General features: G+C 46.4%; 2 protein-coding genes across 3 annotated transcripts in view; one reads left to right on the top strand and one right to left on the bottom strand.

Moving 5' to 3' along the window:
* The window catches only part of CLCN6 (chloride voltage-gated channel 6), a 79,646-nt gene that overhangs the window by 23,381 nt on the left and 33,890 nt on the right, over window positions 1-22,375 (top strand). For both annotated transcript variants that reach the window (XR_012778336.1, XR_012778337.1), the window contains exon 23: window positions 22,024-22,167. The gene's annotated coding sequence lies outside the window, so the exon portion shown is untranslated. The remainder of the gene's footprint in view (window positions 1-22,023; window positions 22,168-22,375) is intronic.
* On the bottom strand, window positions 8,364-10,389 carry LOC142418673 (natriuretic peptides A). Its single transcript, XM_075520840.1, has 2 exons — window positions 10,270-10,389; window positions 8,364-8,681 (listed from the first exon to the last, which is right to left on the bottom strand). Exons 1-2 carry the CDS (start codon window positions 10,387-10,389, stop codon window positions 8,364-8,366), a joined length of 438 nt encoding a protein of 145 aa, XP_075376955.1.

Raw genomic sequence — 22,375 nt, 5'->3', positions numbered from 1 at the left:
GCTCCGAGGCTGGACAAAGATAGATATTAGTGTAATCATTTAGGCTGCTTCCACTCTAGTCCCATGTTCTCTCACAACAGCTGTTTAAAAGGAGGGAATTACCAAATGCTTGATAAGGAGCTGAATTTTGCACATTGTGCTAGAGGCAACTGCTGCTTTTCTTACCTGAGAACTCTTGCTTTCCACCTCCCTCCCAGTAAGTTAATGAAAGATGTTTAGAGTGCAGTGTTGCATCTCTTGTTTTACAGGTGGCTTCTCCAGGATTTGAAAAATCTTAATTTCATCTTTAGCTTTTATTTAGTTTGGCTATCTTTCCTGCTTTGTCCTGCTGTCTACCTTACAGAAAAGAACTTGTCTTTTGGTCTTTCATCACGTGCTTACAGGCCAAAAATGTGAGTAAGTGCAGTCTCTGAGCATTGTAGAAATATCTGACCCAAAAGCTCATTGCCTTTCCATGTTTGTTTTTCTGGATCAGGTAGCTGTGTTGTCCAGTATGCACGTAGTAGCTCTCTGGTGCACCCAGCTTCTAATACGAAGCTAGCCAGCAGCTGGTCTGGCTCCTGCCCTCAATCTCTCACTTGGTGTGTATGTAATGACAGGGAGAGCCTGAAATAGGTAAAAGCACCTGTTGGGAGGGGATGGCAGAAAAATCTGTGTTTGGGAGCTAAATAAGAAGTGCCATGGTGGTCTTAATTAAGCTGTGCTCCTAGCAAGGAATCAGGGTAGAAGAGAGTCATCAGGAGAAAAGAGCAGGGGGAACTCTGCTTCAGCTCTGCTGCTGCCTTCAGTCATAAATGCAGTAAGTAGGAGGGAGTGAGAGAAGCGTTTCCTTCCTAAAACTGAGGTACGTCAACTGCCACTTTAGCATAACAGTAAAGGAGGAAATAGACTGTCTTTTATCTACTTTCCCACCTCCCACCCCTGAAAAAAAGGGGTGGGAGAGGTGTGTCTGTCCATGCTTACAGACACAGCTTGACAATTTGGTGTAATGGCAACTTCACTGCAGCCAAACCTAACTAAAGCAGCCAGCTGGACTGATGCAGGTACCAGACATTGGTTAGAACCTTTGTCAGCTTCGGGGCTGCTTTGGGTGTCAAGATTATATGCAAGGTGATTCCTATTGCAGAGAATAAAAGCAGTAAGGTTTCTTGCCTGAAGAAGGAGGGATTGAAACCAGTTATATGTGGCGGTTTGTCTTGCGTTTTATTATGGGTGATAGAGGTGGTTACTAGAAAAGCTGTGTAATACATTTATGCTTAAAGCAACGAACTTCATGTTTAGATTAAAATCACTTTCTAGCGAGGTTTATACTCATTAAATCCAACCATGTGTCATGATCCCCGTACCTCTAAACTGTGTATCTAGAGGAAGAATTTAGTGTTGTTCAGTGAGATTTTTTTTTTTATTTTTGCTTTGCTTTGCTGGCAGGATACAAGCTGCCTACTTTAGCATGTGTGCATACACGTGCAGGTGTGTATTATGCAGCACACAGAGGAAGAAACAGGATGACTGCCCTCAGCTTTGGCAGCGCTCGAGTGTAAGATGAGAGAATGAAGCTGCTCTTCTTGTCCAGGGTGCTGAAGCGCTTTTCAGCAGTAGTGGGATACACGCAGCCTCTTCAGCATCCACTGTAGCTTTTCAAACGCAGTGTGTGAAAAAGCTTGTTCGTAGCTGGAATGAGATGGCAGTGAATTCCACCACCGTCTGGGAAGTGAGGGGTGTCAGTTTGTGAGGCTTAGACGTTGAGATCACTGTTTAAAAGTAAGCAGGATGTCCCTTTCTCCAGGCTCTTTCAAAACTGCAGAAATAAAAGCATGAGTCGCTGTATGGGCCATGTATGGTGTAACATGTTTTAGTGATTCTTAAGCATCTAGGAGACTGGAACCCATATATACCACTTTGACTAAATGAACATAGAAAACAATACTGCGTTGAAGAACTCATGACTAACAGAAAAGACAGGACAACCCTGAGACCCTTGCTGACTCCCCCAGCAGCTCCTTGATGCTTATACTAGAGAATTTCTCTGTGGGGTGGCCAACTTTACACATTGATTTTTCTCTTTCTTTTGCTTCTTCCCAATTCCCAGCATAGCAGGCCTGACCCTAGCTGCCTTCTCACTACCTTCTGCTTTCTTAAAACTTCCCTTCCTCCCAACACTGCTTCTTTTTCTATACAGGATTCTGCTGGTTTTCCAAGAGAGCATTCAGGAGATGGGAAGGTAGGGGGAAGGTCTTACAAATCTTCCTTCCTTCCTTCCTTCCCACATAAAAGACCCCAAACTGTGATTACAACTGTAAACCATGTTTTTGTCTTTTTTTTTTTTGTGGAAGTATATCACTCAGGGATAGAATCTGCTGCTAGGAAAACAAAATACAGGCATGGTATAACCTCCTGTTTACAAGGGGAGAGTTGTACTGTTGAGAGGGGAACTGGTGTCCCTAGGATTCTTTGAACTGGGAACCCCAGTCATACTAATTCCTTTTGTTTTCTTCAGATAGGATGATGGGAAGGCTGGCCTCAGAAACTATTGCAAGTGATCAATGAAAAGGACCAAAGGCAGCAGCTGTTTCTGGTTGCCAGCAGTGAGGTACAAGAGCCCATCCTGTGGTCTTAAAGTTTCTTCCTGCCTTTTTGTTTCACTCTGGTGTTTTCCTTCTCCTCATTGTGAGACTGATCTTGAGACCTCTTCACATTATACTTACAATGATGGCAGGAATAAGACTCAAAGGACAAAGCCCACTGCATTCTATCACTTACTCTGGTAAAGGATTGGGGATTGGAGCCAGCAGAAGATTCCCTTTTAAAGTTATTTGTCCATAGCAGCTGTCACTGGAGTGGCAATGGTTCAGCTCCAGCAGGGAATGACAGCAGAGGGACATCTGCTGCAAGAAACATTCTTGATTTGTTTCAAGATGTTTCACACCTCAAAGGTGTGAGAAAAGCACCAGAAAAGATCCCCCTTCCTTTATCTCTCAGCAATGCCTCTGGACTCTTTCTTCTTCGGTGTGAAAATTGAGACAAGTGTTGGACAACTGGGTGCCAACTGTCTAATGGGAGCTGTACCTCTGGGTAAGCATGCGAGAGACTTGGGGAGAGGCTGTTCCCAACACAGCAGTTGTCAACAGGCTTTCTGCTAAATTCTGAACCGTATGAGCCTACTGCTGGTAGCCTCTGTCTTTGGGCATGGTGCCAGTGTACTGTCGTCTGTAAAGAGTTGCTACCTAGGATGACTGGGACACACTTATCAAGCAGATGTCAATCAGCAAAGGGCCTTTGGGGGCCAAGCTTCAGTGAAAGTAAATCAAGCAAGCTGGATATGGCCAGATTGTTATGCAAATTGGCACAGCTCCGTGTTTCCCTGCAGCAGCGGAGGATGGGTGCCCTATACTTCACATGTGATTTCTTAGAGAAACAAAGCAGTGGTGACAGCTTCTCTTGGCATTCTTGCCTGCAGACTGGGATTTCAGTGAAACATTTCATCTAGTGGGAAGCTGGAAAGGGATAGTGCAGTGTCTGAGGGGGGAAGAAACACTCAAATCTAATTTGCAAAAAACCCCCGCGCCAACCAGGCCACTTTTCCAAATGAGTCTCATGCCTTACCGTGTGCATGAGGCATGCTAGTGTAATTACTGTATTTCAAAGTTCAAAGGAAAGAAAGCTGCTGAATTATGCACTGCCAGTCAGGGTTACTGCCAGCAGCTATTAGGAAGTGAGTATGAAGTCTGGCGTTGCAGGAGGTGGCAAATGTCATTAGAGCGGGGTGGAGGGTGTTAGCCTGGTCCTTCTCTGATCCCACTGGGATATTTCTTCCTTTGCACAATGAGCACTTGGATGCATCCTAGGTGCTGTGTTGTGGGGGGTTGATTAAGGTTTATAAAGCATTCTGATGCCTGACAGGGTGGAGGAGGGCAGGCTTTCAGGACCCTGCCCCATGCTCAGTGCTGAATAGTTACTTGGAACCTAACCTGCATTAGCTGCTTTTGACATCAGCTCTTGCTTGCAGTGATAGCTTTGTCCCAAAGGCATCCTGTGGTTAGACTGTTTCTGAATTGTTTACAATTGCAAGCTACACTGATTCCCTGTATTGGGGCTAACTCAGAGCACAGTTCCTAAAGCAAAACTCTGAACTGCTTGTTTGGTTGCATGGCCGCTAGCCTTTTTCCTGCACTATTATTGACATGTCACCAATATTACCTTCCCCTAGGGGAAGTTTCTCTAGAAGACTTGAGAGGTATCTCGGATAGGTGTGAAGACTTAGTAGGAATTAACGAAGAACTGAAGACTAACGTATTTTCAGTTCATGCCCTCACAAGAGTCTGGTACTGCTTGTTTCTCCTCCAGTCCAATCCCATATTTTCCTCCAAAAAGTTCTACCAGGATTAGTTTCCAAAATTTACAGGCACCAAAGGCGGATCCACTACAAACCTGAAGGAAGCTACTCACATTTAGACGTGGGTCTGTGCAGAACTGGCTACTGCTGGCAGAGAGCTGGGCCTAGTTAAAAGGCATACCTGCATCCTTTCATGGATAGGATGTGCAACTGTGCAAATCCACTGTAGTGACAGCAGCAGCAGAAGAAATAAAAGGCTGTGAGGTTAGCACCTGATGTGTATATGGGATGACAGGACTGTCCTTTGAATCTTTGAGCCATGAACACAAGTCCAAGTTGCTGCAAAGTAAAGTAGAGCATGAAAGTGTAATGCATCCCATGCTGTGGTAACTGCTTGTGCCTCTTTTCTTCCCCTGCTGTAAAGGTCAGCCTGCTGACCTTCGGTGAAGATCAGAGCTGTGGCACTTGCCATTGATACTGCTGGGTCATAGTGTAAGTAGCTGTTCTGTAAAACAGATGATAAATTAATTTGCTTGCTATCTCACTCCAGGATCCTTCATTTCTGCACCTAGAGGCTGAAATTCCTGGCCTCGCTGAAAGCAAGTTCCTAGGGGAGCCTTTTATGTTTTCTATACGCCCCATCTTGGCCACAGATTTTCTATACCCTCTTTAGAAAGCAATCAATACATCTCTAGAGAGACATTTAGCTTTCAGATGTCCTTGCTTTCTCCATAAGCAGTGGGCTGCTTTTGTCTGTGTGCTTGTTTGGGACTGGCTGTTCCCAAGCCTGTTCCCTGCCCTCTCTGATCCAGCTCCACAGCAACAGTGGTAGCTTTGCTTGTCCTTGGGGTGATGCTCTTTGCCTGTAGAGCTGATCAGTGCTAAGTTTCTCTCATTCAGCTTTTCCAAGTGCTTGTTTCTGTGTGCAGTCCTATTCTGACCTGACTGTGAGATTTCCCTGGGGGAGCTTTACAGCTCAGTGTGTTTATGGGAGTAGCAGTAAAAATCCAGCCACAGAGATACTTTTTTCCTAGATTGCCTACTCTCAATTAGGTTCTCCCAGACCGCAGGGTCTATTAACATACTGTCTGCAAGCCAATGCAGACTTGTTCCACCAGGAACTGGCTTGCTGTTAATACTGGACCCACCTGGCTTTGGGTCAGGCAGCGCCAACTCTTCTTGCCATTTTTAGCACATTCCACTGAACTCATTAGTGTTTTGTGCCTTGAGGGGCTGACAGGGAGGGACAATTTACAGTGTCTATGCAAGTTTTGCTTGACTGGGTAAAATTCAGCTCCAGCAAGGGCTGTTATTGTTAGAGTACGAGGCTTGTTCTTACTTTCCTTTATAGCAGCACATGGGAAGTCAGGCTGTTGCCCGTTGCTAGCATGGAGGGATCCACCTGCGTGTTCCCATCTTGCTGCAGCAGGAAACTCATGGCTTCAGGGTGTGTTTGGAAAGCCTGTTTGAGAAGACAAAGCCCCATTGTCCCCACAAAGGCTCCCCAAAGGGTGACTTCACACCACCTGAATTTGTGAAACCACCTCTGAGTAAATACAAAGTCAATGTAGCTTTTCACTGCAGACGTGTCTCATGGTAGCTGCTGGGAGTCTTGACCTGGGAATTGGTTCTCCTGCCAGGGAAACCTATGTGGGCACTATTGCACAGAGTATTTTATCTTTGGCTGGCGCTGCTGGAAGGAGAGGCTCTGACATTGTATCACACTAGGTGTTGTTTCCCGTTGGAGTGGAGCAAAATGATTCCCTCAGAGTAGGCTTCTGCTCCTCTTCCCTAGGGAAGAATTACAAGGCCCAGTGTGGCAGGGAGCATGCAGGTGCCTCTCAGAGGCCATGTCAGCAGGACAGGGATCGACTGGGAGGGCGGCTTGTCAGAAATGTGATGTGTGACATAAGCCCTATTAAAGTGCTACAGCAGCCTTAGCTGTAAACAGGCATGTGCAGGAGTGGTGTGCCATTCAGTACTCAGACGTACGGTTTCACTGTAGCTGTGGTTCCTGAGAGCTGTTGTCAGCAACTGTCATGGCTCTGACACATCTGCTTCCCTGTAGCCTGTCTTAACTAAGTATTGTTCCTCTCCCTATGCACAAATGCATAAGCAAAGTCAGAATTAGACTTCTGCAGTTGAGTCTATCCTGGTGCTGCCGTGTTATAGAATCATAGAATGCTTTGGGTTGGAAGGGACCTTTACAGGCCATCTAGTCCAACCTGCAGGAGCAGGGTCATCTTTAACTAGATCAGGTTGCTCAGAGCCCCGTCCAACCTGACCTTGAATGTTTCCAGGGATGGGGCCTCCACTGCCTCTCTGGGCAACCTGTGCCAGTGCCTCACCACCCTCATTGTAAAACATTTCTTTCTTAAATCCAGTCTAAATCTGCCCTCCCTTAGTTTAAAACCATTACTCCTTGTCCTTGTCCCTGTCTTTTCTATAGGCCCCCTTTAAGTACTGGAAGGCTGCTATAAGGTCTCCCCGCAGCCTTCTCTTCTCCAGGCTGAACAACCGCAACTCTCTCAGCCTGTCCTCATAGGAGAGGTGCTCCAGGTGTTCTTGGGCCCTGAACGAGCTTTCCAGGGTGCTTGAGTAATGGGTGCTGGGAACAAGACCCAAAATTAGATGCTCAAAATAGCACAGTTTGTAGTGGTATGTGCAATCACAGGACAGTTGCGTTGAGCCTGGGCTCAATGCCATTGCTGTGGCTGACTTGGGAATCCAAGCTATTTGGTCGTTGTGGTGCTAACTGAACGTGGTCTTGGCAATATAACCCTATTTGGGGGGGGGGGAAGGGGGGAGAAAGTTGTGTGGACCAAATTCAGATCATAGATGTGAAATCTAGCTACAAAGGCTTAAATGAAACCTTTATCAGACTTGCAGTGTTCCCATTAGCCATGTTTAGAACAACTTTATGAGGGGCCATTCCCAGAAAGTGATAAATGTTATGTACAAGCTGCTTCGTAATTGGAGTGATCCCACCTGCCCTCACATGAGAAATGCCGTGATAGGATTCAAGCTCATTGAGGATCCGTGAAGAAACACTGGGGATCAGCACCTCAGCCACATGCAGAGTGAGACAAGACACAGTTAATGATGTATCTTTCTGTTGACGCTTGTAACCTTTATTTGGTCAGTGCTAGAAAGCATATACAATGAATTCCCTTTCCTCCCTCTGGTTATCTTGAAACTTGTGGAGTGTTATGATTTTTCTTATTTCTTTTCACACAAATTTTGCTTATGTGAGGGATTTGTGGCAGTTCCCTTGACTGAATGATCTATACCAGCAAAAGGACTCTCTTGTTAATGAAACCCTGTCTATAGGAGGACTCATGTTGGTCTTTCAATGTTGAGCAGGCTTTTTTCCTGCTAATCTATTATAATTTCTTAGTGCAGAGGGAAAAACTCTAGTGAAAAACTAATTTTTGTTTCTACCAAGTTCATACTTCCTCCATCTTGTGTAAGATCCAGCCTTGTGGGTACCAGAGTACCAATAAAACAGGCTTCTGACTTTAGGAAAATACAAGAAATTTTAATGCAACAGACAGGAGAGAGGTCCAGCATAGATGTCTAATGTGTTAGTTTTATTTAAAGATGGTCTTTTGGTGCTAGAGTAAGAAATGTTCTTTAAAAAACATCAAATAAATAAATAAATAAATAAATAAAAATAGGAATCACTTTCTGTTGAAGAGCTTAGAAAGCATCTGGCTTTCATCTTGGGAGGAACAGGTACTGTAAAGCATTCTTCAGAGTAGGGTATAGGGAGGTTGTCCTAATTCTTCCTGGAACCTGCAAGCCAAACATGAAATAAATGTTACTAGAATCTGTTTCTGTCTCAGTATATGCCACCATTGTCAGCAGTGCTTTTACATACCAAATCAATAGACACAGGGTTTCTTTTGAAAAAAAACAGTACTAGCTTAAATATTAGGCTAAAATGAATTCCTTTCTCAAACTGTGTCTTATTAAAGATTTAAATGAGAACCTACTCCTCCCTTGTTGCATGACACACATGCAACCTGTTCTATTCAGCGAAATGGCTTAGGCGGGACTCACCATTGCAACCCATTCCACTCAGGGACCCGATTCTATCAATTCTCCTCCCGAAGCAGCCAGAATCTCTCATCATCCTGGGCATCTGCAGCCCCCTCAGTCTCTTGAGGAAGGGGTCCCTGTAGGACAGAGGGGTGCTGGGTGCGAGCCTGGGTTCAGCCTTCTGGTCATCGCTGTCATCTATGAGTTCTGGTGGGATGTCCTCCTGGGTTTTGCGTTCTTGCAGGTCAGGATTAGACTCCAGGGCTTCAATCATTGCAAACTTATCCTCCAGTCTCTCCAGCAGAGCCTACAAGAGAAGGATTAATTTCATGAAACTCCTAGTTTTGTAGTCATTTGCTAGCTCTTCTAGTCATCCGATTCTGCATTCATCAGTGGTCCCATAGCCAGCCCTAGGGAGACTGTCAGGTTGGATCCCAGGGTTGCTGGTGGTACTTGAGCTCTGTCCTCTGCAGTAAATCCCTGTTCACTTTAATTCCACCTATGGGTAGCTCTAGCTGAGAGCTGATTGAAGCTGCTTTCCACCAAAGTGTATCTTACTGGCAAGGTTAGAAGAGCTCTTGGCAGAGAAAAAAAACCAAGGTCTGAGTTGCACAGGAAGATACTACTCAACTCACCAATGGTACACAATCTCAAAGTACCTCTGAATCCATAGCGCCCTCCCACATTCTCAGAAGTTCCCTGCAATGCTGCTTGCCAGCAGTTGGCTTTCTCTTCTTTTTTTTTGGCTAAGACTATCTGCTTGCTTGTCACCCTGCCTATTTTGATGGGCATTACTTGGAGATGCTGTTGGTGTTTTCACTAATCTCTGCGCCAGGAGTTACAGGATTGCTGCTCCTTAAAGTAACATGCATCTCCCTGAAAATACCTGTATGCTAAATTTATGTCTGCTGTGTGACTTCTTCCTGGGTACCATTCTCTGTAATTCTTAAAGTTTTGTGTAACAGTGATCAGATAACCTCCTCAAGGGCAGCTCAACCAATTAGAGGAATCGAATTGTCCATGTCTAGAAGTAGAGTGGAGAGGAGTGAGCCTTATGGCTTGCTTGACAGTGAATGCATTTGGAAGCCACTCTTCTCAGCTAGCTGCTGGAAACAGCCTAGAGGCATGGGGCAGTTTTAGCTTTGGCTGACACTGTCCTACTCATCTTAGGGAGTTTGTTCTCAGGGTCTGATGCTGTGAGAAGCTGGTCACTGGTACCAGTCCAAGGAAAGGTTTGAGCTTTTGGACTTCATCTTGCAAGACTGAGTTGTAAGCTTGTATTGTGCTGCAATGATGGATGCTCTCTATCATTCATTAAAATACGGACCTGGTAATTTCATAGTTCTAGAAGCTTTTCTGGATGAGTCACAATAAATGATCGTACTATTCCTCTAGCAACTTTTCTAAAAGTTTGACTTTGGGTGCTCTGCTTTACCTCCTCATCTCCCATCCACGTGCAGCCAGTTCTCTTAAATCCACAAAGCTAGAGCTGCATGGCTGTCCTGCTTCACTGCCATTTAGTGGGATAAGCAGGAGCCCGCCTGAAAGTTTTCTGTTTGTTCTTATAGAGCTACTGTGATGATTTTTTCCCTCTCTGGGACTTTGCTCCCAGGAAGGTGGATCTTTAAGAGATAAAGAACTGAAAACCCAAAGCAGACATCCCACAACATCAGAATTTTGTTTCCTACTGCTACCCAGGAGCTCAAGTGAACCCAGCACTGGAGCATATTGCTCTATAGAGCTTCTTTGAACCCCTGTGAAGAGCTGAGACTTTGTCCCTCGGCATGTGATTGCTGATGTGGCTATCCGATCGTGCAAAAGAAAGGCAAAAACACCACCTCACACTCAGCTAAGCACCCCAAAAGTTTAACCTTGCAAAAGGAGAGAGTCCTCACCTCCATGCTGGCCAGTTCTTTGGCAGGGCTGAGGCTGTAGATAGGGTTGGCTCTGCTGGCCTGGAGTTGGATGAGCAGCAGCAAGAGGAAGCCACAGGAAAATGAGCCTTTAGTGTCCATGGTGCTGGGTTCGTTGGGAATAGGGAAGTTCAAGCTGTTTCTTCTGAGATGTCTCTTCAGGTCTCTCTCTTCCTTGTCCTATCCTCTCTCTTCCAAAGCTTGTCTTTTATACTCTTTGGGTGTGATCTCTGCTTCTTAGGTTATCTGTGGATTTATCTGGGGCACATTCCAGTCCCACTGCAGGCATGCAGCTCTGTCAAGGGAAGATTCCCTTTATTAGCTGTCATTAGGCAGCAGCTGCTGTTGCTGAGGAATGTATGTCACAAGTCAGTGATTTCATGTCACCCCCCCTCCTCTTGATACCAGGCGCTGTGATTACATAGTCCAGTTGGAAATTCTTAGCAATTTTCTTTCAAGAGACCCCTATGGTCAGACTTACGGAGATGGGAAACAACCCTGAAACTGCTCTAAACTCCGCTCAGTTAGAAGCTTTCCATAGGGAAATTACCTTTTACAGGGAAAACGATAGGCTTTTCAGATGAGTATTTGGTGGAGAGTAAACGCTGAAGATAAATCTACTTTTAGGACACCTAAAGTATCGTGCACACTTTCCTTCTATATATGGAATATGCACAGCCACCGCATACCATGGAGTGTGCTGAAAATCCCAGGTTTGGGCCACTTCTCTTTTTCCCATTGCTGTTGAGGTGATATCACCGTTGAGACTTTGTATTTGTATGTTGCCAACAACAGAGGTGCCCCAATCTGCACCTCAATGCAGACGATAACTTCTAGACTGGCTCTGCAGGGACAGCGAGTACCTCCTGCCCCCCACGACAACTGACTTCGGCACCATTGAAAAACACTAGTCTTTACTAACAGCTAAACGTTTAGATCAATGGGATTTCTTTAAACATCGATGGTAAGGCTTGACCCTACATCAATAAAATTTAAAGAAGAGACGGTCAGATTCAGGAATAATCTTCTTGTACCGTCATACAAGAAAGCAACTTGCTCGACGAGAACTTTAGATAGATGGCTTTCGGTGTTATTCAGCAAAGGTATCAGAATTTGGCCCCAAGGAAGAATGAATGAATTTGTGTATATGTGTGTTTTGGGAGGGGTTAAAATGAAATGTTTGGTTAATATATTAAGAACAAAAAATATTTATTTGTTCTTTGTTCAAGGTTAGCTAAAAACTGCCTATGCTTAAATGAGAAATTACAAAAATGCAGATTTGCTGCAAATTCCTCTTGCAGCGTTGTCTTTGTGCATATGGTGCAACTAAAGTTTAATCTTTTTTACAGAACTGCAGGAGAGTTCTAAATCGTGAAGCGTATTGCTTATCCTGCATTTTCCTAACGTTTCTTGTTATTCTAAGTAGAAATAAGAATGAATATATGAGCAAGTTGAATATGTCAGTCTAGTAATAATTTGTTGACTTTTAATATGAATATAGATCTTGAAAGAATCTCCTGAGTACAATTTCTAAATAATAATAGAACGATAAAATATTTCTCATGTCTTAAATGTCTTAACATGGTGTTTGTGTACAAACATGTGCACACACTGTTCACATGATCAGATACCAAAATTATACTAGAAAGGACATTCTCAAGGTTGTGAAGTCAAGCTCAAATGCTACTTTTTCCTAATATAGCCCAAAGTCAGCCCAACTCTGCATGTGTTCTGATGAAGCCCTTTATTATAAGAGCACTCCCTATTTTTCTCCGATGCTTTCTTTTTTCGGTACATGGAGGCAGTACTCGTTTTTTGTATTATTGTGTGTCCCAAGACATTCTTATTTTGTGCTATTAAGAAAGAACTAAGTTCCTGATAGCTTTTTTTTTTTTTAAATTACCACTCCATACTGCAATGCCTGTATAATTCACTAATTAGTTACAAGTATTCTCTTACTACTGCTCTTGGGTGTGTATGTGTGTGTTTGCGCCAGGGCATAACTTCATTTTGTAAACTGAGAAAGTGTGAGAAGATAAAGCAGAATTATTCATTAATATTGAGAGTCCAATTTAAGATAACTAGGATCTGTTATTGTTTTATTTTTTGTTTCTTTCCTTTCACCCCCCACCCGCTAAGTATTCTCTAGTGCTGTCTGTGCAAAAACATTCTGTCGCTTGATCTGAGTTTTGCCCGAGACCTCAGCACATCTGTAAAGCAACCTCTGGGGCACAAACCCAGCAGCAAGAAACGGAGGAACACAGTGTCAGTCACAGGTGTGCAATATTTAGCTTTGAGTGACTTGTCCCTGTGAAACAATCTAATATTCCAGGATTGTATTCAATAACCTGGACCCACAGATACTCCTTTCTTTTACTGATTTGTTCCTTTTCCATCTGCCGTATTCCACAGCAGATAGATGAGATGTAGGGGCCTGACTTCAGCCTCGACAACACTTTTCTAAGACAGGGAGATTTCTGTGCACTATTTCAGGTACTATGTATGGAAGTATGTAGATTGCATAAAATGGCTGACCGTTACAGTAGCTATTGTATTTTCAAAGCCTAATTCTGCCCTCTATTATCCATCTCGCAGTCCTGCCAAAGCAAATGGAGTGTAAAATATCAGAACTCAGCTCATCGTTGTTGAAGCTATAAAGCTCACTTGTGCTTGTGGTATCTCAGTATCATCACCCTGGCAAGATTAATATGAACTTTAGGCTTTATAGCAATGGATAGCCAAGATTCAGGTATTGCCCGTGCTCTGCTGGCCATTTGCCTAGCAAAACCCCTGTTGGGAGTGTTAACAGGGCAGCAGGTTCTTAAAAAAAGCATACTGTGACTGCTTTTAGGCTTGGGAAATGGACACATTTCCCCAGCATCCCAGGATATGGGATAGGAGGTGTGGGGACATGAAGCTCCATTAGGAAGCAGCACCAGTTTCTCAGAGCAGGCAGAGCACCAAGGGTGCTGCTGGCAGCCCCGTGTGTGGATCCCTGTGAGGAGGAGGGTGGTACATGGACAGAGCTCAGCTGAGGGTGACGCATCCCCAGCAGGATGATGAGATATCCTTGGTTTTCAGCCCTGTGAGGAGAAGAACTGTAAGCCTAGGGGCTGGTGTCATGTGCATTCCTTCTGCTGATAGATCTGTCCTAACTGGTGCCCCTACCTGCTGCCCATTCTTCCAGTGATGTCCATTCTCCTGTTGCCGTTTTGCAGCTGAAGAGTGCTAGACTGTGAGCTGATTGTTTTTATTGCCTTTGTAGTCCTGTTCTGAGGAAGAGGCTGGATTTGGATTCCCTTCACCTCCCAGTGACTAAACCCTTTGACAAGACTATGCCGTACCCTACCCAAGCTTCTCTTTCCCTGCCTCACAATTTGGTTAGATTAAGAAGGAAATGAAGAGACAAGGCCATCAGTGCAGGAAAAAAAAGGGAAATGTAATAATGTCCAGTGCAGGGCGTGCAGCACCAAGATCACAGGACAGGCCATACTGCAATTAAGATAGTTAAGTGACACCTCACTTTTTCCATGGGGGAGGAAACTTATTTTAATCCCGAACATGGATCGTTTCTCCCACTGACTGGGATATATTATCTCTGCGATGTGGCTGCCCCTTCCTTTGCTGGACTCTCCAGGCTCAATGCAAGCAGCACGGGCCCTGTCTCTCCCAGTTCCCTTAGAGGAGGGTGTTTGGCAATGCCTTGAGCCTGTCTGTCTGTCTGGGGCTCTCTGTACTTCACAGCCTTGGCCTGACAGGCCGGGGAGGGCTTTGCACAAAACCCGGGTAGAGGAGCGAGGGGGCTTCGCTGGAGCCAAGCTGGAGCTTGGGGAAAAGTGCTCAGGCAAGCTGCGCTGGGCCGGGTGCGCGGGGCGTGGCTGCGCCCCGGGCCCGGCGCGGGGGAGGCAGCCCTCCTCGGCAGGGGAGCCGCGGGGCCGAGCCCCGGGCAGGCGGGGGAGCCCGGGGCAGGCGGGGGAGCCCGGCGGGGCCGGCGCTCGGGGCGACTGGCGTCTGTCCCGGGTCCTGAAGGCCTCGCGGCCCTTCGCCCGCAGCGGCAGCCGTTCCGCAGCCGCTGCCAAATGTATTTTTAAAGCGATGTAGCCTTTCTGTCCTTACTGGCACCCCATGCCGGTCCGCCGTGCCAAACTTGGCGCTGATACCAGCGGCTTAGCCCGTGGGACAGGGGCGCGTGTAGGACACTACCTGGAATTAACCCCAAGCCCAGCGCCCACCTCCTGGGAGGATTCACAGCTAGCAGCGGTGAAGCCGTCGGGAAAGGCATCCCAGCTCACTGCCACGGTCCCAGAGCTGGCACCGGTGCCTGACAGTGCTTCTCCAGGGGAGCACAGAGGGTCACTGGACTGGTCATTGTCCTGGAAGGATGCAACCACCGTCCTTCCTGCTGCTGCGACCCTCTGGCAAAGGCTTGTCCCGACTGGGTGGGATGCTCTGGCCAGGGCAGGGACCGAGCCCATAGGGCAGAGGGAGAGGACCGCTCTGGAAGGGATTTCTGTATCTTCTGACCGTGCGCTACGCCGTGACCGAAAAAAACACTCACAAAGGCAATGCAGGCTTTGTACAAAAGTTTATTGCTCCGTACCCCACCCCCGCGGAGGCTCCGGGGCGAGCCTGGCTGTCTGGCTGCTGGACACCGGCCTGGAGGCTCGGGAAGCGCTTGGGAGCCGGTCTCGGCTTCAGCTTCTCCCTTTCCTCCAGAAACCTGGGAGAGAAGGGCAGAGAACTGCTGGGGGAGCCGCTCCCGGGCTTTTAGCCGGGGACAGCGGCCGCTCTCAGCGGCTGCCCCGGCCGCCGCCGCTTTGGCGGGCGGGGGCGAGCTCCGGCCTCCCCCGCTCCCCTGCGCCGCGGGGAGCCGCGGGCCCTACCCCGGGACCTACGGGCTTTGTACTGGTTGCAGCCCAGCCCCGTCTGCGCGCCGATCCTCTCCATCCTCGTCCCAAAGCAGCCGGAGAAGTGCCTCCGTCTGTAGGAGGAGAGGAGGCTCCTCCACTGGCTCTGCCCCTCCGCCGGCTGGGGAGGACTGGGCGCCGGGAGCGGGGCAGCCGGCGGGCCGCTCTCCGCCCCCGGGAGGTCCCACTCGGAGCCGCCGTCCTCAGCCCCGGCCACCGGCTCGTCTTCCAGGCCCGGTTCCCCTTCCTCCTCCCGGAGCTGCCCCAGCGCTTCCAGGAGGTCCTGGAGAGGGAAGGAGAGGGGAGGAGCGACGGCCGCGGCGGGGGGACGGAGACCCCGCTCCTGCCCGCTTCGTCCCGGCGGGACGGGTGCGGGTGGCCGCCCCGGGAGCCCCGGCCCGCCCCGGCCCGCCCCGGCCCCCGTACCTGCAGGGACCGCAGCTCCGCACCGTGCTCGCCGCCGGCCGGCTGCGCTCCTGCCCATGGCAGGGCGAGCAGCAGCAGCGAGGCCCCGCAGCACAGGGCCGAGAACTGCATCCTATCCTATCCTATCCTATCCTATCCTATCCTATCCTATCCTATCCTATCCTATCCTATCCTATCCTATCCTATCCTAACCCAGCTCGGCACCGTGTCGCTGCTTTGCCCATGGATGCCTCTCCTTATATCCCCACTCTCTGCCCGGAGGGAGCTCAGCTGCCTCCTGCCAGATCCCCGCAGGAGCCCGAGTGCCGCACTCTGCCCCCCGGCTTCGATAAGGGAACTGGTTACAACTGGACCCACAAGTGACCCTCCAGGAGAGGGGGGTCCCCTGAGTGCAGCAAATCCTCCAGAGGGAGAGAACTGCCCCAAGTCACCTCCTCCCCTCCTGGCAGCACTCATTTTCCCAGTGATTTCCTCCCCCTCCACTCTCCATCACTGTTAGGTAGGAGTTGATGCAGTGAAAGGACCTTGCACTTTCTGCCTGTTTGCTCTGTCTCACATCTGCAGGAGCTGTGAGCTGGCCCAAGCAGGGGGTTGATTTCCCCTCCAAGGAGATGAGGGATGGATCATTTCTCCACCATGGGGGAGAGAAGTGGGGGGAATCAGAAATTTTCCTCTGTCTGCAGCAGCTCCCAACAGCTTTTTCTTCTCTGTATACATATTTTCATGCTATGTGAATAGACCACAGAATCACAGAATCATAGAGGTTGGAAAAGACCTTTAAGATCATTGAGTCCAACCGTAAACCTAACACTGCCAAGCCCACCACTACACCATGTCCCTAAGCACCTCATCCAAACGGCTTTTAAATACCTCCAGGGATGGCGACTCAACCACTTCCCTGGGCAGCCTGTTCCAATGCTTGATAACCCTTTCAGTGAAGTAAAATTTCCTCATATCTAGTCTAAACCTCCCCTGGCGCAACTTGAGGCCATTTCCTCTCGCCCTATCACTTGTGACCTGGGAGAAGAGACCGACCCCACCTCTCTACAGCCTCCTTTCAGGCAGTTGTAGAGAGCGATGAGGTCTCCCCTCAGCCTCCTTTTCTCCAGGCTGAACAACCCCAGGTCCCTCAGCCGCTCCCCATCAGCCTTGTGCTCCAGACCCTTCCCCAGCTTCGTTGCCCTTCTCTGGACACGCTCCAGCCCCTCAATGTCTCTCTGGGAGTGAGGGGCCCAAAACTGAACACAGCATTCGAGGTGCGGCCTCACCAGTGCTGAGTGCAGGGGCACGATCACTGCCCTACTCCTGCTGGCCACACTATTGCTGATACAAGCCAGGATGCCATTGGCTTTCTTGGCCACCTGGGCCAAGACCACATCCTGAGATCCAGACCACATCCTGAGACTTGGGTTTAGGAGATTTCTCTTCCTTGCAAGTTCATGTGATGATGGCTCTTGCCTTCCTCTGGCATTGTTGGCAAACCCTTCCCTCTATAGCTAAGAGGCACTAACCTTTTAGTGGCCTAAATCTGCCTTGAACGATGGTAAAGCTGACCACTTTGCTATAAATGTTACCTGCTCTCCAGCCATGCCTTGGCTGCAGCAGTGAATCAGTCACCACCCTCTCCTCATATCCCACCATCTTTCCCATAAATGATGGCGTGTTCTGTCCCCCACAGCTTGGGTTGGAGTGAGAAATTCCTGTGGAACAGATGTTCTTTCCAGAAAGCCCAGGGGCCTTGCCCACAGAAAGAGATTTTGTCGATCTTTGGATTGAGGCTCCCCAGATAAAAGTGTCTGAATTACCAATTTGGTGACTGTAACAGGCAGCCTGTTTGTATGAAACTTTCTCTTAGTTTGCCTCAGAGCTTTACAGTAGTTTCTTACTAACTTTCAGTAAAACTCTAGGCATCTCTCCTGTGTGAGTGGCAAATTTCAAATATAATTGAGTATGATTTCCACTGGTCCCAGGGTGCAAATCAAGATGACCCTGTTAGATCCTTACCGAATGAAAGGCAGAACCCCTGATATCCAGTGGGTAGAGCAGCAGACAGGGTCCTTTCAGTCACCATCTGGGTAATATTAAAGCAATTACACTAAGTCTCTGCCTTCTGCCCTCCTCATTTGCTTAGCCAGTACACTCATAAATCTCTCTGATTTCACTTGATATGCAGGGATTTCTGCCTTTATTTCAGAGACTGTCCTAAAGCTCAGCAAAGCCAAAGAAAGCCTTTTCTCTGAGTTCAGAGGGTTTTGAACCAAGCTGTTGTGGACTTACTTACTGCTGGGTGCTGTATGAACAAGCAGCAACATACATTATGTTTTTACATCTCCTTCCCCCGTTTTCTTGTCCTTCTGTTCCACAAATCTACCTACAGCTGACATAACTTATCTTAGATTGGAAGCAAACTAGCAATATCAGCTGGTGTGGGACAACGATCTCTGCATCCAGCAGTCTTAACAGTTGGCAAGTGGTTTTGTTTAAAGCATCACAGCAACGAAGAATCTGGCAGAGAAATGAGGTGTGTGTTTTGAAAGTATGGTACACGAATGAAGGAAGCTCACCTCAGGTGGGAGTGTTATGTTAATACAGAGTAAGAGCAGATAGCTAGGGTGAGGATGAACATCATCCTCGATTTTCTGTGTAGTAAAGAGAGACAGGAGTGGAAAGGGATAAAGCAGGGAGAGTGTATAGGATCTGTGTGATGACCAAGGGAAATAAATACAACTTAGTCCTCTAATAATGAACTAGGCAGACTTGAGTCTTGGATGACACCAAATCTTGATTGCTGCCTAACATCACTTACAAGGAGCTGCCCCAAAAGCAGACACATTTGAGAAAGATATCTGTATGTTTCTTTCTGAGCAGGAGTAATTTTATTGCAGGCTTTTCTCCTCAGCAACTTCTGTAATCCTAGTCTGTAAATTCATGCACTGCTGCTTAGTGGAGATGGAAATGACACAGCTAGAGACGAGCTTCCCCCATCTGACTGGCATGCTAATTTCAAAGGTTAGCTTTGATTATTTAAATGCTAATAGAACTCAGCAAATTACCTAAAGTACAAACACACCTGGCTTCAGTCCTAGGGATCTAATTATGGAGCCTTTTATGTGAAATAAATTGTTCTTGCTTTCTGAAAAGTGGCTTTTTAAAATGTTCACACAAAATGCCAGGTGATGGGATGGCACGTTACCAGCTCAGCCTCTGAGGGATTGGAGCTCTTATCTGTTTCTTATTCATCTTCTGTAGGATTCTGTTTGCAAGTGCTCACAGCTCAGTCTTCAACCTCCTCTGACCTCTGTTATTTTATCTGCAAATAATTTCAATGACCCACGGTTTATGTTAGTGTAGCTGAGTTTGGAAACAGGCTGAGGATGTTCAGGAAACAAACTCCAGTACCACTTACCCTTTATTGGATTTTCAGTGTATTCAGTGTTGAAATTTCAACATCAGGAAGCTTTTATGCCTATGAGAATGCGTGGGCTCCTAGGGTTACTGAGAGTTGGGGGCAGGCTAGCAGACCCAGGGTTATTAGGAAGGAGGTTGTAACCTTCCCATTAGCACCAACTGTCACAAGATACTAGCTCTTCATAGTTTGACACCATAATGTCCGTGTGCTGTGTGGATTAACCTTTCCACCATATGGGTTGCACCTGCGCCAGCCCCAGGGCTAGCATACCTGAAGAGAGACTCTAAGAAAGCTGGATGCTTCCTGTTAGGTTCCCACAAGTAAGCATGTCTGCTTCTTCTTAACATGTGTAAGTTGTTGTGTACTGGGCAGAAAAGAAGTGAAAATCTCTTCCTGATTGTATGAAGGTGTGTTAAGTTAGAATGATGAATCTGAAATCTCTTTGCTCGTGTTTGTGCAGGGTGGATGTCTTTGTATGGTGGAAGCTACAGCACGGGAGAGTGTTCTCTGTATGGCCCAACAAGACTCCAGATCTCCAGGAGAATTTGCCCATGAATTACTGTGCAGTCTATGGGGCTCCACCTAGAAAAGCTGTTCACCCTGATCAGACCACAGCATTACTTTTAAGACACGCATAGCCTGTCTATTGATATGTGAATTATGCTGGAAACTGATTTACTCTTTCATCTTCCATTCCCCACTTTAATTCTTCATCTGACTGGTGAAATGCTTCATTTTCTTGTTTTGCTTAGGAAAGGCAACACAGAGTATAATAAATTAATTATATGGACTATTCCACTGTTCAAGAGCTTGTACTCAGGGGTGCCTATGTAAGTGATGAGACCATTCCTTGCCAGCGAGTGTCTGTTTAGGGCATTTTCACTGTTGCTGCTGCTTTGTTATCAAAGTTAACTGAAACAGAGTAAGTAGCAAACAGCATAAGACCTAACAAAAACTGTTAACTATAGAAGCCTTCAGGATATGTCGTTGAATTTTCTGCTGAGGATTTGTGTTGATAGCCTTGTAACTACTGGTCTGAGGAGAGAAAGATTCTGGAGGATGGAATAGCCATAGATGGGTAGAATTAATGGTAACTTCTAAATGTGCAAGAGATATTGGAAGAGTGAAAGATTGCCAGAAAATAGAGAGAGAAGCTGTTGGTAGCTTGTGCAAGGGGAGAGTATCTCCATTAACAAATCATTCTGTGCTTTCTGGTCTCTGATAGTCAGCTCTTAAGTCTTGAAACAAATGTTTATGAGCTTGTTGTACTGATGTCCTTCCTAGAGCAAGTCTGTGCTTTCAGGGTGGAAGCTATATATTGAAAATAGCATGAGAGAAGAACAAAGCTTTCTTTCTCTAGTTTGACTCTGAATAGATCTCCAATGGGTTCTGGATTGCCTTCATTCTGTGGGAATTGTGGTTAGAAGGAGCAGAACCAAATCATAGAGTTTAAGTGATTGAGGCAGGCCCAGAAACTAGACCTCTAGCTGCTCTGTGCAAACAGGCTTTCTTAACGAGAGCTGAAATGGCAGAGATGCAGAGCACAGGCAGCTAGAGCGTTGCTGATGAACTTGCCTTGCGTAGCTGTTTGTGCTCCATGTTGCAGTTTATATCCAGGGGTCCTGTTAGGAATAGGCTTATTACCAGAATATTTTCTTCCAGGAGCATCTGTCTTGTGGGCAAGAAAATGGGAGGAGTACAACTGTGTAGCCCATCTGTCCACTCCAAGCAAAAGGCTGGAAGTGAACAGCTGTGCCTTCATTTGTGACCGTCAGTGTAGACATTTGTGTGAGCAGCCTTACTGATTTCCATGGAGTTGCTTGCAGAGTTTAGCTCTCATCACCATCAGGAGGGCACAGTCATGATCTTGGCAAACTGGCCTTCATAGAGAATTCCTTTGGCTCACGATGTTTGCCAAGTAGCTGTTCTCTGATTTGTTCATAGTTAGATTCAGTGAATACTTGGTTTGCTTAAAAAATAGAAGTGGTCAGATACTTTTTTTGTATAATCTTGACCTCACTTTTTTGTTAGAAAAATGCTTTGCAATATCTGGATCTGCCTATGGAAGAGTAGGCTGCCCTTGAACTTTCTTCAAAGAAGGGTAGCATTTTTTTTTTGGACAAGATGAGATATACTAGTAAGAAACAATTGTTTTTATTTTCATACAAATGCAGCTCTCATTCCTCTGTTGGTGGCAGATCCAAATGCAGAGTAACAGCTTTCTACTGATGTCAAATAAGACAGCTGCCTTTTTAGTTCAAATTGTGGTGGGGAAAGACTTGGGGCTTTGTGTCCTGGTTTGTGATGACTCTCTTGTGAAGATGGCTATGTCAGTCTTGTTCCCATCATACTTATGTTTAGATAGTAATATCTTCACTCCAGAAAGGTTATTCTGGTAAAAAGAAGGGCTTGTTTGATTGTGTGTCCTTTTTTTTTTTTTTCCCCCTTTTTTTAAGAGCAGCTAAAAAGTCCTTTTTACCAGAAAGCAGCCCTCTGAAATGCTTCTGAATTCTAGTGGATTGTGTCTAACTGTGAACTGGGGCACTGTTTCCGTTTCAGGAATGATACATGAAAGAATCACAGCAAAGGCTTGAAGCAAATTCGCCAAATTATGGAAAACAGTTTACTATCTGTGACATAATGAGACTTGTTTATTTATACATTTAGTACACAAACAGTACAAATGTTTTTTGTAATTAAATTTCAGATAGATGTTCACAAATGATTACTCTAATACAAATAGGCAGTACAGCAATGGTATATTCTATTGGCCAAGTAATTCAGGGGACAGGTGGGATGCAATTTGCTCAGTACATCATGTAGCAGGTGGATTGGTGGAGCCAATGTGAACAAGGGCTGAATATGTCACTGAAAGGCAACAAGTCCTTTGAAACCTCAAAGTCAGTCCTGTCAAGAAAGCAGAGGAATAAGTAAAAGAAAGAGAAGTGGACAGGATTTCATGCATGGAAATTAACTGATTTCTTACTGTTCTAGGGCCAGATTCAGCTCCACTGTTCTGCTCAGAGTTTCTTTGGATTGACACAAGCATCCCTGGGGAGCTGGTGAAAACCTCTCTGATCTGGCTTCTGTGACAAGATGAAATGCGTACAGCTGACTTGGAGAAAGGAGTGAAAGCAGGTAAAGCAGAGATGTGGCGTTCACAGGTTTTAAGTGTACATCTGATGACAGCAAATTCTGAGGAGGGTAAAATTAGTAAACTGGGTTTGCGATAGGAGGGTAAGAGTTACTTTAAGGCACCATTTCCTTGAAGTTGAATTAAATCTGCTCTTCTGCATATTTATGCAAATTATACACGAACACACAGACCACCTGCCTCTGGCTTTCT

This window comes from Mycteria americana, chromosome 18 (assembly GCF_035582795.1).
Source record: "Mycteria americana isolate JAX WOST 10 ecotype Jacksonville Zoo and Gardens chromosome 18, USCA_MyAme_1.0, whole genome shotgun sequence".
Taxonomy (NCBI): domain Eukaryota; kingdom Metazoa; phylum Chordata; class Aves; order Ciconiiformes; family Ciconiidae; genus Mycteria; species Mycteria americana.
The sequence above is the reverse complement of the archived record's forward strand: the minus strand, read 5'-3'. Positions and strand labels throughout refer to the sequence as shown.

Bases quoted from the DNA above. Each gene is read 5' to 3' on its own strand.
- LOC142418673 (XM_075520840.1), bottom strand. From the start codon at position 10,389: ATGGACACTAAAGGCTCATTTTCCTGTGGCTTCCTCTTGCTGCTGCTC. The intron at 8,682-10,269 runs GTGAGGACTCTC...CTTCTCTTGTAG, and splicing joins AAGAACTGGCCAGCATGGAG to GCTCTGCTGGAGAGACTGGA.